The sequence below is a fragment of the Schistocerca cancellata genome, chromosome 1 (assembly GCF_023864275.1).
Source record: "Schistocerca cancellata isolate TAMUIC-IGC-003103 chromosome 1, iqSchCanc2.1, whole genome shotgun sequence".
In the NCBI taxonomy this organism is placed as follows: domain Eukaryota; kingdom Metazoa; phylum Arthropoda; class Insecta; order Orthoptera; family Acrididae; genus Schistocerca; species Schistocerca cancellata.
The window spans coordinates 1,063,780,687-1,063,799,603 of record NC_064626.1 but is presented as its reverse complement, the minus strand read 5'-3'; the positions used below and the strand labels follow the sequence as shown (position 1 = coordinate 1,063,799,603).

At 38.1% G+C, this 18,917-nt stretch overlaps 1 protein-coding gene across 2 annotated transcripts in view; it reads left to right on the top strand.

Annotated features, from left to right (window-relative positions):
• Window positions 1-18,917, top strand: part of LOC126090669 (uncharacterized) — a 144,954-nt gene that overhangs the window by 60,608 nt on the left and 65,429 nt on the right. For both annotated transcript variants that reach the window (XR_007521262.1, XM_049907004.1), the window contains one exon: window positions 9,897-10,010. Coding sequence is in view for 1 of the 2 variants with exons in the window: in XM_049907004.1 (XP_049762961.1) it covers window positions 9,897-10,010 (114 nt within the window). In the remaining variant the exon portion in view is untranslated. The remainder of the gene's footprint in view (window positions 1-9,896; window positions 10,011-18,917) is intronic.

Here is an 18,917-nt window from a genome sequence, read left to right as displayed (position 1 = left end):
CAGAGCAACTGGTGTTAATGGTATACAAGGAGGTGGAAGCTGGTGACATACAGTGTCTTACCAGTCCTTCAGGAGTAGTGATGATGTGGGTACCTTTTGCTGTGTCCTATGGCCCTAACCGCTTTTCTCAAGTGGCTGGAACTATTTTCAAGCAGCCTAAATTACCTTGAGATTTTCAGTGGCCATTTCTGTACTGTGCACAGCAAATAATCTGGGTCACCGTTGAAACAGTATTTGAAAATGTAAGTTTTTTTTCAGTTATCAACTAATTTCCAAGCTGTAACTCATCATTTTAGAATTGGGCTGTTCTGTCCGTTTCTAAATGGTGGTGTGTTCTGTGTAGTATTCGGTCTCAGTTGGTATGGTCTGGCCAATATAGTTTTTGACACATTACTCTGTCAATAGCATAACTACTTCCACATTCTCAGTAAGCAAATTCTCTCTCTGTGGCAAAGGGAATGTGATTGTGAAGGTTGGTGTATACTCTGAAGCAGAAGGGGGAAGGGAGGGGGGGGGGGGGGGGGAGGAGGAGGAGGAGGAGGAGGTAGAAAAGTACACACAAGTCAAACAATTGTGGAAAGTCCTTCTTATTGCATCATCGGTTCTATCATCGCAAAATTCAGTTGAGGAAACTAACAAATTATGAGACAGAATTGCCAACGAGTACTTCCCTTCAAGAGATGAAGTGTGTAGTACTATTGATAACCACATTAAAAAGTACAAGTGATAAACCTCCTGGATTAGGCAATGAATAGTTTCTTCCTCAGAAAGAAGGGATGGGTACTGTCCCATAATTTATTATTCTATCTATACGATGCCAAAGTTACTTAAAAGCTAGGGCCACTCCACTTTTTCACTACTAGTTGAGATCCATATCTACTAATTTTCTTTTTCTCTTACAAAAGCTACTAACTGATTATCCTCCCTTTAAGTAACAGGAACTGTATTTAGAATTGTTGTATAATAGTATTCAGCATTACTTTTTTCTCCTGGCTGCTTCTGTGTACTGACATTGGGGCCATTCTGTGCCAAGTAGTATAATTTCGGAAAAATTTCCCACATGACTATAATGGATTTTGATGAAATTCTGTGTGAACATTCACATGTTCCCAATGAACAATAGCAAAATTTCACTTTTGCCAGCTTAGTACATGCAGAGAGAAAATCATTCATTTGACCCCATAGTGCAGCTTTAACAGTACATCTCAGAGTTTTCAGCAACTTTGAGTCATATTATCTCTGGCAATATGTTATTGAAAGAAACTAGACTAGGCCATAATGAACAGCTTTTGGCACTCTCTTACGTGGAGTAATTAAAGAAATTGGTAGCAACTTTTACATGGATAAATTGAAGCAAAGTCGGCCAAAAAAATAGTTGTTTGAAAAAATGAGAAGTTTAATCTTTATATCTGTGGAGATACGCACTTGATAAACCTAAAACTCTGTGTGCGATAACTTACCATCACAAGGTCTTGGAACATAAAATTCCATTCTCCTACTGCTTGCCAGTAGTTTACAAATTGAGTGCAAAATTAACATTTCTTATAAAAACTAAAAAAAAAAAATTGGTATTTTCAGCCTACTGCTACAAAAAATATTTCCTGCACTCTTTTAAACCATTAGAAATACCATTGTCTGAACTACCTAAAAACTAGATTTGATTTTGCAATGCGAGCATATAAGGCTCTACAAAGTAATGACAAGGTTGTGATGAAGCAAGCTGGTATATTTTTACTTCCCCTCTTGTTTTGCCATCTGCCTCCTTAAAATTCATTTTTGAATTAATTACCATTAACATACGTGAGTATAATCTGCATTTTCATGAAAGATAAAGGTTGGCCCTCAGTTTTAAAGAGTATAACACCACATCTAATTTTGTACTTAGTTTTATGTATGTAATTGACTTTCTAATATATTTTCAATATTATCTTTCATTATAGGGCAAAATCAGTAATTGTTTTGTAACTTAAATTCTGTTGTTGACTTATAAACAAATATTAATTCTGTACTAATTATAAACATTTGGAGGAACAACTAACAGTATTCTTAAAGGATCTATTTGGCTCCGTTTGGAAACAGCCATTAATTAATCTCAAAGTAATTAACAGTTTTGCCAAAAGTATTGTTTGTGTAACAATATATGTGAATTTCATCATTTAAACAAGTAATTCAGCTTAACTTTTGTAGTAGAAGAAGAAACTATTAAAAAGAACCAATTTTTCGATGTATACAAGTAGTTGAATGAGTAAAGTTTACTTGAAATTTCTGTAAATTGAACATCAAACAATGTGTAGTTTCAGGACCTATTATTGTGAGGATATGTAAGGGCCCAATTTATGGTACCGAGACATTCAGTCCATGGTTGAGCGTCAGACGAGGAAACTGTGTTGGTTAGATCAACAACAATGCATCCACTTAACTGTGAAATAAGTGTTACGCCAATAGGCCGTGTGTTAAAACAATGACAGTGTCTGTTCCATACGTACTTCATTATTCTAAAAGAACAGTGAACTGTGTGGTTAGGCTTTTACTGCTTGTAGATGTTTAACAGTAAACTATCGTAACAGTATGTAGATGTTCGCCAGCAACCTATTAATGAGGCGTATTGAAAGTTAAACAATAGAACACTGGCCGTATATAACTGTGTATTATTGCAGGGTTGTGAACAATGAAAGTAAACAACTGTGAAACGCAACTGTGCACCTGTCGGCCACATTATTTACAGTAGTTAGTGTCAAAATTACAAACCCCATTTTTCAGCCAGTGTAGCAGTGCCGTACATTGACACCAAGGATGATCAACGAAGAAATGAAGCAGGCAAACGTTACAAGGTGAAGGTACAGTAAAAATCATCCACATTCAGTTGATACTGAAATTAAATCTGACATTTTCTATTATGTTTTGCAATTGTTTAGTGGTGCCTGGGAGGAAAATAAAATCAGAAGTCCTAAGGAATAGGAAGTGAGCTTGAATTAAAAACTTGAAAAACTAAACAAATTAGTATTTTTTTAATGATTTCTAAAGTCTTCAGCTCTATAAAATTGTTTTTGTAAAAACTGAAAAGGCGTAAGGAATCCAATAATTCGGATAGTATTCTCTTTTTTGTCTCTCTATAAATTTGAGGTAATTACGTGGGTTTCGTAGCATGGCAGTTGGCTGTATGCAATTTAATGAATGCATGTTACATAACAGTGAAAAATGTCCAGGACCAAAAGCTATAGCTGTTGCTGGCTGTTCCACATAACATTATCAACAGGAAATTACCATGTTTAGCAGTGATATCATCATCATCATCATCATCATCATCATCATTTAAGACTGAGTATGCCTTTCAGCGTTCAGTCTGGAGCATAGTCCCCCTTATAAAATTCCTCCATGATCCCCTATTCAGTGCTAACATTGGTGCCTCTTCTGATGTTAAGCCTATTACTTCAAAATTGTTATTAACCGAATCCAGGTACCTTCTCCTTGGTCTATCCCGACTCCTCCTACCCTCTGCTGCTGAACCCATGAGTCTCTTGGGTAACCTTGCTTCTCCCATGCGTGTAACATGACCCCACCATCTAAGCCTGTTCACCCTGACTGCTACATCTATAGAATTCATTCCCAGCAATGATATTATGGGAAGGAAAATTGCGACTCACTATTTAGTGGAGATGTAAAGTCTCAGATAGGCACAACAAAAAGATTTTCACACTTAAAGCTTTCGGCCAGTGGTCTTTGTCAACACACACACACACACACACACACACACACACACACACACACACACACAAGACTGCAGTCTCAGGCAACTGAAACCACACAGTGAGCAGCACCACCAGTGCAGGATGGGAGTGGCGACTGAGTGGGGGAAAGGAGGAGGCTGGTGTGGGGAGGGGGAGGTTAGTATGGTGGGGATGGCGACAGTGAATTGCTGCAGGTTGGGCGGCGGGCAGGGGAGAGATCGGGAGGTGGTGGTGGGGGGGGGGGGGGGGGAAGAGCATAAAAGGAGAGAAATAGATAAAAAAGTAATAAAATAAAATAAAAAAAGACTGTTTGTGGTGATGGAATGATGGCTGTGTAGTGCTGGAATGAGAGAAAGGAAGGGGCTGGATGGGTGAGGACAACAACTAATGAAGGTTGAGGCCAGGAGGGTTATGGGAATGTAGGATGTATTGCAGGGAAAGTTCCCACTTGCTCAGTTCAGAAAAGCTGGTGTTGGTGGGAAGAAACCATATGGCACAGGCTGTGAAGCAGTCATTGACATGAAGGATATAATGTTTGGCAGCGTGTTCAGCAACAGGATGGTCCACTTATTTCTTGCCCGTCCCATACATCCTCCCTCCACCACCTACTCCAGTCCGGTTACTAAGATCTCCTATGGGGCTACCTTTGAAACCAGTCATGAGTTCTACAAGCTAAGCTGCCATCACTGTGCTGCATTTTTTCTAGGCCTGACAACCTACAATCTGTCTGTCCACATGGATGGTCACCGACAAACTGTGGCCAAGAAACAAGTGGACCACCCTGTTGCTGAACATGCTGCCAAACATAATATCCTTCATTTCAGTGACTGCTTTACAGCCTGTGCCATATGGTTTCTTCCCACAAACACCAGCTTTTCTGAATTGCGCAGGTGGGAACTTCCCCTACAATACATCCTACGCTCCCGTAACCCTTTTGGCCTCAACCTTCGTTAGTTGGTGTCCTCACCCATCCAGCCCCTTCCCTGCTCTCATTCCAGCACTGCACAGCTGTCATTCCACCACCACAACCAGTTTTTTGTATTTTATTTTATTATTTTTTCTCTCTATTTCTCTCCTTTTCCATTACTTCCCTCCCCCCCCCACCCCAGCCCACCTTCCCACCTCACCCCTGCCTGCCGCCCAACCTGCAGCACTTCACTGTCCACCAAGCCCACCATACTATCCTTCCCCCTCCCCAAACCAGCCCCCTCCTTTCCCCTACCTAGTTGCCACTTCCATCATGCACTGGTGGCGCTGCTCGCTGTGTGGTTTCAGTTGCGTGAGACTGCCGTCGTGTGTCATCCTTGGTTTTCCATTGTTTGATTTGTGTTTAGCAATGGATTCACTTGGATTGGGGCACTCTGGACAAAGTAGGGACAAAAAATTTGTTTCTGTGATGCCATTGTTGCATTGCCAAACATCAGAATTTGCATCTTGAAGTCCTTAAATTTGATCCAACAGAAGATGAGCTAATTGTCATAATGGATTTTGCTGAAAATTATTCATTTATCATTCAGAATGCTGTGCAAGTTTTCCAGGGAAAATAGACAAGCATCAATCCATCCATATGTCATGGACAGAATGTCCAGTGAAGGAGTCACTGATTTCAAAATTAAATATCTTGAAAACTAAGGGTAATAGATTAGTGCAACAAAAGATGTGTTTATTGTGAAAGTTTAAGAATTTTGTATGGAAATTATACAGATGTTTCAAAATAGGTAGAAAAGCTGCTAACAGATGGCACGGTAACTGCAATGCATAGTAACTATAAATATTGCATTGCAGCTCAGTGTGATCAGTTCCACTGTTGAAATATGAAAGGAGGTTAGTTACCAAAGGAAGAGGTTGAAATCATGCATTCCATTAAACAATGGGTTTTTCTGGTGCTGTCAACCAGATTCACTTTACACTCATTTTTTTCTGGGTTTTTTAAAGGGTGATTAATTATACAATTCATAGAAATGTGTTTGTGTGCCCCATAAATGTTCTCAAGAACTATTATGGTCCCCAAATGAAGGAAAATCATGTTCATAACATGTATTAAACAGAAAAACATTGTGTCTGTACACAGACATATTCTTAGCAAGATATTCTGCAGTATTGCCCTGTGATGAGTAGCTTTACACACGACAGGAAAACTGTTCAAACTACACAGCATACAGGGCCATGTGTTAGCAACTTTCCAAACTAGTGGCACAACACTTTTCATAGCTTTATTGACTTTTCTGAACACATTACAAGGAAAAGTGGAATATGACAAGTCATTTCATTTTTGATTTTGTGTGAAGTACAGTGAAAACAATGTTTCTGCTGCGTGAAGAGCACAGCTTCCTCACTCTTCACTTTTACAGAATTCTGTAGCAGCAGTGAGGAAAGTTGCTACTCACCATATAGCGGAGATGCTGAGTCGCGATAGGCACAATAAAAAAATTCACTATCGCGACTCAGCATCTCCGCTATATGGTGAGTAGCAACTTCACTTCTCTGGTATTGTTACACTCCATCCTGGATTTTCCATTGTTTGATTTTAACCCTAATTTTACTTCAGTAAGAACTGAATATTTACATAAGTGATTGCAGGTATTCCTTAAATTTCAGAAACCCTATTCTTAATGCCCTAGGTTCATCGAGTAATTGATTTCTGAGATATCTTCAACGTCAGGCAATACATATGTGCTATTTTGTCTAAAATTGACGTAGTGAGATCGTGGCTGTGTACAATAAATACAGAGAAGAAGACTGCAACCAGCCACTATTAATACTGCTATTTATTTAAGTAAATAGCGCCGTAACTGGTTTTGAACTGGCAAGTTCATCATCAGACCGCTGTTCACATGATTTGCAAGATACACTTTACATAATCGTCAGTTTTCGATTTTTATTCTTCCACTGTGGCGAAATATTCTTGGTGTGTTGATGCCCTACAGTAGAAAACAGTGTTAGAAGCGCCCTATGTGAACGTAACTGACGTCCAAACGATGAAATACAGAGTAAATAAGTATGTGAGGTTAAGTGTTTATGGTACTTACATCTTAAATTCCACGCGATTTTGTTGCGAAGTTGCAGGATTGTATTTTTCAAAGATTCCAAAATATATCCAGCACTTATATAGTTTGTACATCACGATATTGTGCAAAGCAACACACACACACACACATTTTGCATAAATAATTTTATTGTCATCCTTTTATTGATACCATTGCATTAACACTGCTGAGTTGTAAATATAATCACTATTGTCCTTTATTACTGCCTGATGATTATGTTCCTTTAAGGTATCATCAGGTAAATCTGAATCACTGCAACATTGAATAGTGTTTCAGCATCTTCAGGTGTTGCACAACTTATTTCTTTAATACAGCCATAATTTTCTGCAATACAGCTACAAAATTACGCATAGGCAGATGTCTTTAACTTGCAGTTGTGTACAACTCCGTTAAATATCTAGGTTTAATTGATACAATACCAGTTACTTACTGTGAGTGAAAAATAACTTACCACAGCCTACGAAAGCATTACTGCCTAATGAAGAAATCACATTATGAAAGGTTAAAGAACTAGAGTTTTCTTCTGTAGTACATTTTTGTTTCTCCAAAAGATAACTAATTTTTCTTCCCCTAAAAAAAAAAAAAATGTTGACTCCACAACAACAGGCTCGAAACTAACAATCACAATAATAGATGAGCACTGTTAAAAATATTGCAAATGTTGCATCGACAGTGTGTCTGTAAGGCTATAGGTTAGTCCAAATTTTGGTCATGTCTCTAAAAATACACAGCCTTTATTTAGTAACAAAAGGATGTATTTGCACTTGCTGTTATGTCTTTTAACGCTGTAGTACTGCAAAGGGGACCAAAATGATGTAAAAGGCAAATGCTACTGTGACATAAACATTAAAGTGAATTTGTGGATATGCTACACACTATCTCTGGAATGATTTGAGATTGTAGTTCAGTCTTTTTTGCAATCAATAGATTAGTTTTTCTAGACAGTAATGAAGTACGTGTGTTGCAATGGCCAATTTTGTAGATGTGTTGTTAAGAGTCTAAACCCCCTTAATATTCTCTCTTTGTGTCTCTGGTTTTGTTATTTCATTATGTAGTTAGTATGAGAAATATTAAGAGTATACTCTGTATGACAGATTAATTTCTCATTGTGATATATAAAGTTTGTCTGGAAAGTAATGTCACTAAACTAAATTATGTGCACCAATAATGTCAGTATGTCCATAAACATCAGTGTAATGATGAGAACATTTTAACACATCAATTCTTTAAAATACCATCTACAGTGAAACCTCTATATAACATTTTTCAAGGGACCACAAATTCTGAACACTGTATAGAGAAAAACACTATAAAGAGGAAGGCTTCCAAATAATAATTATAGGGCATTACTGAAGATCGGGATACCACTAATCAGCTTTGACAAATGGTGCCATAGATGACATTTAAAATTTTCACAACACTGTAATATGATACTCATTGCAAATGATCAATGTATGAAATGATTAGTTTTTTGTAATTAAAACTTGGGGCCCGGTAGGTGGATGGGTGAAAGTAAATGGCACCAAAAAGATCGCAAGCAGAATGTGCGTCACATGTCACGTGACCAGGTTCTGCCGCTGACATGTGAAACACGCTGAACGCAGGCTTTCCGAGCCGGTGCAAACTGTGAATCCACAGAATGGAAAATGATGCGTCTACATCCAGTCACTTCAACATTATAAAGAGGTAAATAATTGACCAGGGTTCCAAAAATATGAGCATTATATGGAGGAAATTGTAATATAGAGGAAACACAGTAAAGAGGAACATTTAACATTGTTTATATGGACTTTTAGTCGGGACTGAAAAAAACAGATGTAACATAGAGGAAAACATTATATGGAGGAACGTTATAAAGAGGTTTCACTGTACTTGCATCACTAAACTTTTGCCAGCAAGATTTCTAAGTGCTGTGGGTATCCTGAAAGGCCCAGGTTCCAAAAGTCCTTTTGGGCTCATGTAACAGCAGCATAGTCTCCAAATGGTGTCCTTTCAAGGTGAGATGGCGAGAAAGATAAATAAATAAATAAATATCAAGGAGCAAGGTCGAAACAGTAAGGGGGCTGGGGCAGAATTGCTACTTCGTTTTTTGATCAAATAATCCCTTGCCATGAAGGTGGTGTGGCTGTTATCTTGTTGGTACTTTCAGGATCTGGCAATGTGTGTTCTGATGCATACAACGTTTCCCTCCCTCCAAGCCTGTCGAGCACATCCTGATAGAAGGTAGAGCACCGATGTTCTGCTCTGCAGAGACAATCTCATTGTGGACGATATCACTGACACTGAATAAGACATTCAGCATTACCTTCACTTGGGATCTGTTTGTGTGCCTTCTTGGGACATGGTGATTGTAAGGTGTGCCACTTGGAGTTCGTCTTCTTGTCATATTGGAAAACCCATTATAACATTGTTCAGAAAGATAGCATAATTTATACACAATTCCAGAATTTCTTCACAAATGAACTCTCGGTTGGACTTGTGGTCATCGTTTAATGTTTTGGGTCCAGTTGTTCTCACACTTTCTTCATATGCGATTGTGTGAATGCCTCTAGTGTATGAGCAATCAGATGGACACTCATTCTATGTTTAGTGTTTAAAAGTTAAAGCCTAGGATTCACACTGTCATCACCTTTCAAGGGTATTATGTTGTTGATCTCATACCAGGCTTCCAAAAATGTCTTGTGCTACTGAAACACCTTCCATTTTAACAGATGTTCTCTCCCAAATGCCTGCCCAGTCACTGGAAATGTTTTCACAGTGAACTTCCTAAGTTTCACACATAATTTAATAGCGTAGCATTGTTCAAATCAACGCTGCATTGCAGCTGGAACCTGACCACTAGATTGAGGTTCTTGCTGGGACATGTCCTGACTGCAGAAATGTGGAGGGACTGAAGTTGGTTGTGTGGGGAAGTTAATAACTGCCACCAACTAGCTCAAGCAAGTAGACTGTGCCCTGAACAATAAGAGTGTCAGAAAGAGTAGGTGACCTTACTTTCCAGGCAAATGCTTAATATTTTATTAACCCAATCAGATGAAGAGAGTGTTTAGCACTACTGGTGCCTCCATTGGTCGAACTATTCTGCCTGAGATTTAATGTCAGATGCTCTGTTTTGTTACAGAAGAGTTGAAAAAGAAGCTAAAGGGTGCCCATACAGCCAAGGCAAAGGCGGACCATAAATATCATAATATAGCGAAGTCGGCTATAGAACTGGCAGTTATATTGCAGGACAAAGGTAGTGCATTCTTTTTCAATCTGATCTTACAGAACTATTGCACTGTTTATTGATTCTTCAGTAAAAGTGCTGTCTTTAAATATAAGAATTTAATCTTTGTATCTCTTTAAATTTTGTGTACGTCCTACAAACTTGTTATATATCTAAAAACAAAGATGATGTGACTTACCAAACGAAAGCACTGGCAGGTCGATAGACACACAAACATACACACAAACTTCAAGCTTTCGCAACCAATGGTTGCTTCATCAGGAAAGAGGGAAGGAGAGGGAAAGACGAAAGGATGTGGGTTTTAAGGGAGAGGGTAAGTGTATACCTGTCCTTTTTTCCCCCTAAGGTAAGTCATTCCACTCCTGGGATTGGAATGACTCCTTACCGTCTCCCTTAAAACCCACATTCTTTCGTCTTTCCCTCTCCTTCCCTCTGTCCTGATGAAGCAACCGTTGGTTGTGAAAGCTTGAATTTTGTGTGTATGTTTGTGTTTGTTTGTGTGTCTATCGACCTGCCAGCACTTTCGTTTGGTAAGTCACATCATCTTTGTTTTTAGATATATTTTTCCCACGTGGAATGTTTCCCTCTATTATATCTACACACTTGTTAGATATACATAACATCCTTTATAATGGGCATCATTGGTGATAGATTGTAGTCTTCAGCATTCAGCTGCATTCTGTGGACCTGATTTATCACTAATTGTGTCTGTTATGTAGGTCATAAAGGCAGCACTTTTCTTTGCTACTCAAGTGGCATTTGTTCAGTTGCTAGTGTCTGTGACAACAGTTCTTCAGATAATGACTTCTGATCAACCATGTCTGTTATAAAAGGCATAAAGGCAGCACATTTCTCTGCTACTTACATCACATTTGTTCATTTGATAGTGTCCACATCTGTATTAGTACAGTCTAAAATTATTTTCAGCAACTTTGTAACATGTCTAGAGAACTAGACTGAAAGGACACAGGAGTCACAATTACAGAACAGAAATTAAACCATCTGACAAGGGAACTGTTCAGTCTGACATGTCCAAACCTGTCCTGAAATTTTTTATATGGGAAGAATACACTGAAAGCATCACAGTGGCAAAATTTCAGCTGCTGAAACACACTGCAAGTATTAAAATATAATAATGATAACTCAAATTTTGGTTTCAATTGATAGTTGCTCTGACACAATTGTTCACTGTTGCTGTTTGCTTGAATTTGCAGCTCATTTAATAACCATAAGGTATCACTAAGTGTTGACATGGAGGCAAAACTGTCTTAATTTTTTCCCCCATATACGTTTCCAGAGTTTCACAGTAATGTGGTTTACTGTTAATGTTTTTTCCTTGCAAAGGTGAGATACGAAGAGCATGGTATACAGCCAAAATAACCTACTGTTCCTGAATATATCTTACTTATTAGTTAATGTCTTGGATATTTATTTGAATGGTGTTGACGTTTTCATTAGAAATTGCGGAAAAATTAGAAAAAAAAAAAGAAAAAAAAAACAGGAAATAACGCTGACAATTCTATGAATTGTGCTTTGAGCTATGATTGTCCAGAATAAAAATATAGTACCTTCCTAACCGAAAGAAAATGTGTAGTAATGGCTTACACTGACAAGGAGGAGGTAGTAAAGCTTTTGGTTAAATGAAGAGGGGAAAAAAACACTTACAAAGTTAAAAGCAGTGTGCAGTGCGCCGATTTCAGTTTGTGGAATCTGGACATCAGTTGGCTAAATGGAAGAAAGATTTACATGAAGTATGACATATATACCATAATGAAATCTGCAGAAGTGTGAAAGAAAAACAATTCAAAAAAATTGAGAACTGCTTGTGACAGTCACTGCACTGTGACCATTGGAGCTCTTTGAGATTGGGTGCTCTCAATTGCAGGTGAGATGGACATTACGGAGTTTGAAGCTTTTTTGATCTGGTTAAACAGTTTTATGAAATTACGCGGAAAACGAAATTGGAAAAATACGAAGTTTACTGCAAGTAAATGTGTACAGGACATGTTGTTAATAGGTAATGCTATAGAGAAATTTGTAGCTGACATCACAATGAAGCCTCTCATTATTTCGTAAAATGCTGTGAATAAAGACAGTCAGTCAATTTCATGCAAGAACTGCCTGCAAAGACAAGAGTCATGCAGTCGATGAATGTATGACACATTTCTATTTAACAGTGCCAGTGATAAAGTTACTGCTTGTACAGCTTTATATCTTTCTTCAGGAACCTTAAGGAAGTTGGGGAGGGGGGCTGTTTAGTTGAAAAAATCATGTAATCGGTATAGCAGAATCGGGAAATCTGCAAGACAATAACTTTCAATACTACATCTCAAATGTCTTCCTACAGTTGCAGAAAATAATTCATTGCTTTTGTTGGACTGTTGATGTAGACACATGACACATCTGTCTTTAAGGGGATAACATAAAGACTGTTAATATAATTTGGATTCCACCTGGAACTAATAATGTAACTCAGCCTCTCGATACAGACATTTTTGTGACAGTGTACAGCATTTTTCAAAAAATTGTCGGACTATATAATTTCCTGTAGCTCTTTGTTATTATGGCAGATCAGTGGACCAGTATTGTTAAACTTCCGTCATATGTGCTTTGTTTGCATCACCATGTTCTCCAAATTTGCTCATGTATACCTGGTATGCATTACAATATGCAGAACAACAGCCATGACCATTTCTTACCCCATCCCAACGTTGTCTAAATAAAATTAGTCATTGCTGTGAAGTGCCTGAATGCATTAATTTTTCTTTTCTCATGTGAGCCTGATGTAAGGAGAATATTTATCATTGATAGAAACTATGCATTTTTGTGATGACTAACAAGAAACTGTTTCTTGTTACTAAAATATATGTTCTTAAAAATTTGTCATAAAGCCTGTGAAATGAGAATTTTAAAATATATTTCATGTACACAGATTGAAGTCATCTGTAATACATCATCATACACCGCCTTGATTTTCTTTCTGGTGTTGGTCACTTGTATAACAATTACATATACAGCAATTTAGCTGTTGGTATGAATGGCAGGTTATTCAAAATAATGATTTAAGACATTTTTGGTATGGTTTAAGGGGAGACGGAAGGCAAGTGGGCTTCAAAAATTCGATTTTTAGATTTTAGCATATTTGAAATGCCTGGTCTTTCCTGCGTGAAACAGTTTTTGTTTTATATAAATCCAACAATATTTTTGTGAGATATGGTTTTCCTGACACTCTGTGCAATCTGGCATTTAAATGCCATGCCTTCCTTTCTGCGCAATGCAGAGATAATGCACAGCATTCTTTTACTCCTTGTATATTATTTCATGTTTTTATTGTTTTATCGCTTCAATGTTTCCTACCCTGTATCCACTATCGATACTCGTTTTTCCGATCGACTTTGTTAATGGTTAATGGTTGTGCTTAGTGAAGTTTGTTGTGAGTGAAGCGTTGCTTTTATTTTCTTTGGTTCTCCTTGTGTTGATAAAAATGCCGCGAATAAAGCAATTCCCGCCTAAATTAAAATTCAGAGGAAATAAATACGTAAAGATAAATGAGGTTAATGGGTCAGAGGACCCGAGAATGTTAGACATCAAGAAAATCAGCACATCAAGAAAGAAACTGCTCTGGGCATGCTTCCCGTACCATCATGTGGCGTGATGGTGGTACGTTGCTTGTCACAGGGAATGGGGTCTTGGCTTGACCTCCCGGCTTGCGAGGTTGGTAAAAACCTCTATAAGAAAATCCCCTCAATCTCAAGGTGTGCTGCACACTGATGAGGTGCATGGCTGTTGAGGTGGGACAGTAGTTAGCGGGCAACCTCTGGGAATCTGCTGCACGTATAAGGCTTACTGAGGCATGCAATGCTCTGTCTGGGTGGACTCATATTTCCCTAGCTGCTGGTGGGACCGAAGTGGAAACCTCGAACTTCTCATCCTAGTGGAAAGGGTAGGCCGCTGATAGATGCTAACACCCAATCAAATAAAGAGGACTCAGTAGTCAGTCCTCCATACTCATTGCAGCAGTGCGGTTCTTTCCGTCCCTTTACGACGAACCTGCACCTACCTGTGAACATTGTCTCAGCAGATCATCAGTAGGAAAGCCGAGTGAAACCTACTGTACTTCGACATGAACCAGGCTGCAATTTAAGTCACTAATCTACATTTCGGGAGAAACACGAATGAAAGTTTGGAAATTTTGTCCTCAGTTAATATATTCTGAAACTTAGGTGAACAAGTATCACTGCCAAGCCCGTGGGTAGTCTTAACACAGTCACTCACAATCCCTTTCACTCACGTTAGCAAATTTATGGTGCTGCGCTTCCCGAAAACGTAATAGGTACAAAAATACTGATCGTTTTTGATTGATAATGCTCGCCAAATATTAAGTCTGTCGGTATCAAATGCAGTCACAGTTTTTAGTCACCGCCTGCTCAATACGCCAACTGGACTATAAGTCTTTTCTCATCATAAAATTCACTTAAAAATTCCGAAATTTCTACACGCCCATCGGAGTAATTATGCTGTCACTTTACCTCACTTTTGATGTATGAAACACTGCTAGATCCGGCAACTTATTTTTTCCATCCGAACTACTACTACACACGTCCAATCTGTTTCATGGCTAGGCTTCGACTCCTCTCTAGAACACTCTAAGTCTTCTCTACCAGCAGAGAAAAGCGTGCGAAGAATATTGCTTTACCATTAGTCAGTTTACTCAACAGCCAATAGCAAAACAACATTCTCCCACATCAGTCTGCACTTTTCATCAATAACCAATGGAAAAATAGTAAACCTAATGACTGCACCTTTTACCGACGTAATTATCTAATATGCTGAAGTTTTGTTTATGCATAAAGTTATTTACGAGTGTTATTTATACCTGAATTAACTTTCCCTTTACCATAAACTTACTTTACAAATCTATTCTACAAAAATCTCCTTTGTTCATATCCATACTTCTTCGAAATGTTCCCACACTAAATCCTACTACATAACTCGTTAAACAATTATCTTCATATTAACATTAATCCACACTCGCGCATCATTCATAATGCTAAAACACATTTATAACATTTTTCATACACAAAAAGACATAATAACACTTTATGAAAATACTAGAACAGTTTATGAAAAACATTCTATTACTTTAGTGCACTCTACTGGGCACAGTCGAAACTAAATCAGTCCCCTATCCAATACTGTCCTCTATCGGCTGATACATAAACTACGTGCGCATCCAGTCTCGCGTCACCATCTGTCACTATCCAGCTCTGAGACACATCTCCCACTTAACCGCCTCCAAGGCAGGATCGTTATATGGCGCTAGGCCTCACACCCCCTTTGATTATAAAATTTGATTCCAAAAAATTTTAAAATTATACTAATATTGATCCTGACTTAAAATTACAGAATACTTCACAAAAATATTCTCGTTCTTATAGACCAAAATTACATATCTCTTACTGCGGACTTGGCAGTCTATAACTAACCTAGTCTAAAATCTTTAATTTCTTTGATAATAATCCTTTCTTACTTGAAAACATTTTTTGCAAATCTCTCAAAAACATTCCTAACTTTTTAAATTACTTTCTACATTTACTTTTTGAATGTCTTTTTTTCAGGCTCTGCGGTTGGTGTCCTACTATTTAATAATAGTATTTTGTCCACCTTAAAAAAAAAAAAAACTGCACATAACTATCGCCTCTTTATCACACATTCTTCCATGAGGCTTGAGTATGGCACCTTGCATTGTAGCGTCCATAACACACCTCTGTTCTCCACTAATTGGTCCCTCCATGGTTTACATGCATTGCTGTCCCCGAAACCATACTTCTGTCTAAGCCTACTTCCTTTATATACATCCTAATATACAATTACTTATAGTATAGGAGATGATTTACATTTTTTACTATTTAGTTTAACTTGAATTCAAATGAAAGTAAATTAACAGAGTATTGCTTACTCAAATCAGCAAGATCAAATCTATTCGAATATCTTTTCTAAAATTTACTTCTTTTCCAAAAACTTAATGAATTTAAAAGAACTAGTTGCTATTGCAAGCAAAGGTTATATTAATTTTTTCGTTTAACTTTCACTCAACTTGAAAATATTTAATGGTAAAAAACGCATTTCCTATGAAGCAATTATTTACAAACATTTTTATAGTACATAGTTACCACTTTTTATGCAGTCTCTCTTTTCATACTTCTTCCTCATAGTTTCACCACTATGTAATAGAAATCAAGAATTATATTTACAAAATATACATACATTCTCCACATTCATTCATACTCCACTCGTAAAAAATATTCTTCACCTAGATCTCCTTTACTAACTGCCCTTGTCACGTCTGGTTACTCTCATATTTGTACATCTCACTCAGCCTTCAATCACAAACTGACCCCCATCTCTCTCACCATAAAACTTACTTCATCTTAATCCCATGACTCCATCTTACACCTACAAACACACCTTCCCTGATAGAGAAGAATATTACAGAAGATAGATTCAGCTCAGAATGATTAGAAGAGGAAGACTGGCAATATGAAAAGAAAATGAAATAGCACTACCAGTAACTTGAGCACCTGGTGTTCATCAAACACCAAGCATTGCATAGGTTGCAATGCCCTCTGAGGCCTCCAAGCTTAACTCACATCTACCTCAGGGTCCACTCCGACATCATCTCCATACTCATTGTAGTCCCCCAAATCCTCTGTCCTTCTACAATACCTAACTGGTATACTGCCTACTTCTTCAATGATCGCATACTCTTTTTGAAAAAATGGCACAACCACATCTTTCCCATTTATTTCAAAAATTATCACACTTTCTTTAAAATTTAATCTCCCTTTGTAATGGTTAAAGAAATCTACACCAATCAACATTTTTATGCACAGATCAGGAATTATAAGGAAGTTATGGAATACTTCTACCCCATTTATTTTCACTGGTAACAGAACTTCATGTCTAACAGGTTTTTTCACTTTTCCAGTAGCTACAATAATCTGTACCCCCATTACTGCCATAGTTACAAGATCATTCCATTTTTGCAGTGATTCTAATCAACCTTTACTCACAGCACATAAATCACTACCTGTATCTTCTAAACACTGCACCTCTTCATCATACACCTGCAGACTAATTATTGGTTGATTCAATACTTTCCTTTTCTTGCTAGTATCAGCACCCTCCTACAACAAGTCGTTCACAACCTCTCTTCTATCAAAACCTTGCTTGTTTCCGTAAATTACACAGATTTTTGCAGAACTACCTTCACCACTTTTTTCCCCCATACTAAGTATTCTATCCACTAGTGACAACTCAAAACTCCCTTCTGGCGCTTCGCTATTCTCCATTATAGCCTCTCTCTGTCTTCCCTTTCTCTAGTATTAATTAGTCGACCCCCACTTTGTTCACCATCCTCCTGCTTCTCCCTAATAGCCTCACAGATGTCGTCATTTATAGACGCTAATATTTCCTCCACACTGTCATCACTAATTTCCTGTAATTCTGCAGCCTCTGTACTTTCTCCTTCCTCAGAACATGAGTCGACTTCAACTTGGTTGCTAACCACTTTCTTGCAATTGGATTCTGTCACATATTCCACTAATACACCATCCCTCTCATGTGCAATACAGTGTTTACCTTGTTTATGTCTATCCAAAAAATCCTCTAAACCTCCATTAAATGTTTCATCTGTTGCTACTACTTTCTCCTGTACCTCCCTTACAGTGCCTGTCTGGTTACTATTAACACATACAAAAGATTTTGCTAGCGGGCTCAAACTACTACTTCCCGTCTGGTAAATGCTAGCCCTTTCACAGATGGCATTTAGTTTGACGGATTCTGTAGTTCGGTATCCTTTCTTACGTTTACCCTCTCTGGTGCTGCCTTTGCGCAACATCATTCTCTCCCCCTGAAGAATACGATCGATAATCATGCACGTGTTCCCCATTATTTCGCCTGTCATTTGCAGGATAGTGCCACCTCCCAGCACCTCTACCCCTGCCATTTCCATGGAACACGCCAATTCTGTTAATGTTTACATTATGTCACGGTCCTGCATCATTTGGTGGTCTGTCATTACAGTTTGCATATTCCTTCTCATGCAATAATTTCTCAACCCTCCCCAAGTGACTAATGAACTTACGCACGTCATCCCTCGGCGCTGAAATAAGTTTGTTCCGCCAGTGCATAGGCAGTTTACCTTCCAAGCCCATAACAATTTGCTCTGGCTCGATTTTGTTGTTTAAGTATGACAAATTTGTCATCCACTTTAATGCTAAAAGGTATCAGACAGATTATATAATGGTAAGGCAGAGATTTAGGAACCAGGTTTTAAATTGTAAGACATTTCCAGGGGCAGATGTGGACTCTGACCACAATCTATTGGTTATGAACAGTATATTAAAACTGAAGAAACTGCAAAAAGGTGGGAATTTAAGGAGATGGGACCTGGATAAACTAACTAAACCAGAGGTTGTACAGAGTTTCAGGGAGAGCGTAAGGGAACATATGGCAGGAATGGGGGAAAGAAATACAGTAGAAGAAGAATGGGTAGCTTTGAGGGATGAAGTAGTGAAGGCAGCAGAGAATCAAGTAGGTAAAATGATGAGGGCTAGTAGAAATCCTTGGGTAACAGAAGAAATATTGAATTTAATTGAAAGGAGAAAATATAAAAATGCAGTAAATGAAGCAGGCAAAAAGGAATACAAATGCCTCAAAAATGAGATCGACAGGAAGTGTAAAATGGCTAAGCAGGGATGGCTAGAGGATAAATGTAAGGATGTAGAGGCTTATCGCACTAGGGGTAAGATAGATACTGCCTACAGGAAAATTAAAGAGACCTTTGGATAAAAGAGAACCACTTGTATGAATATCAAGAGCTCAGATGGAAACCCAGTTCTAAGCAAAGAAGGG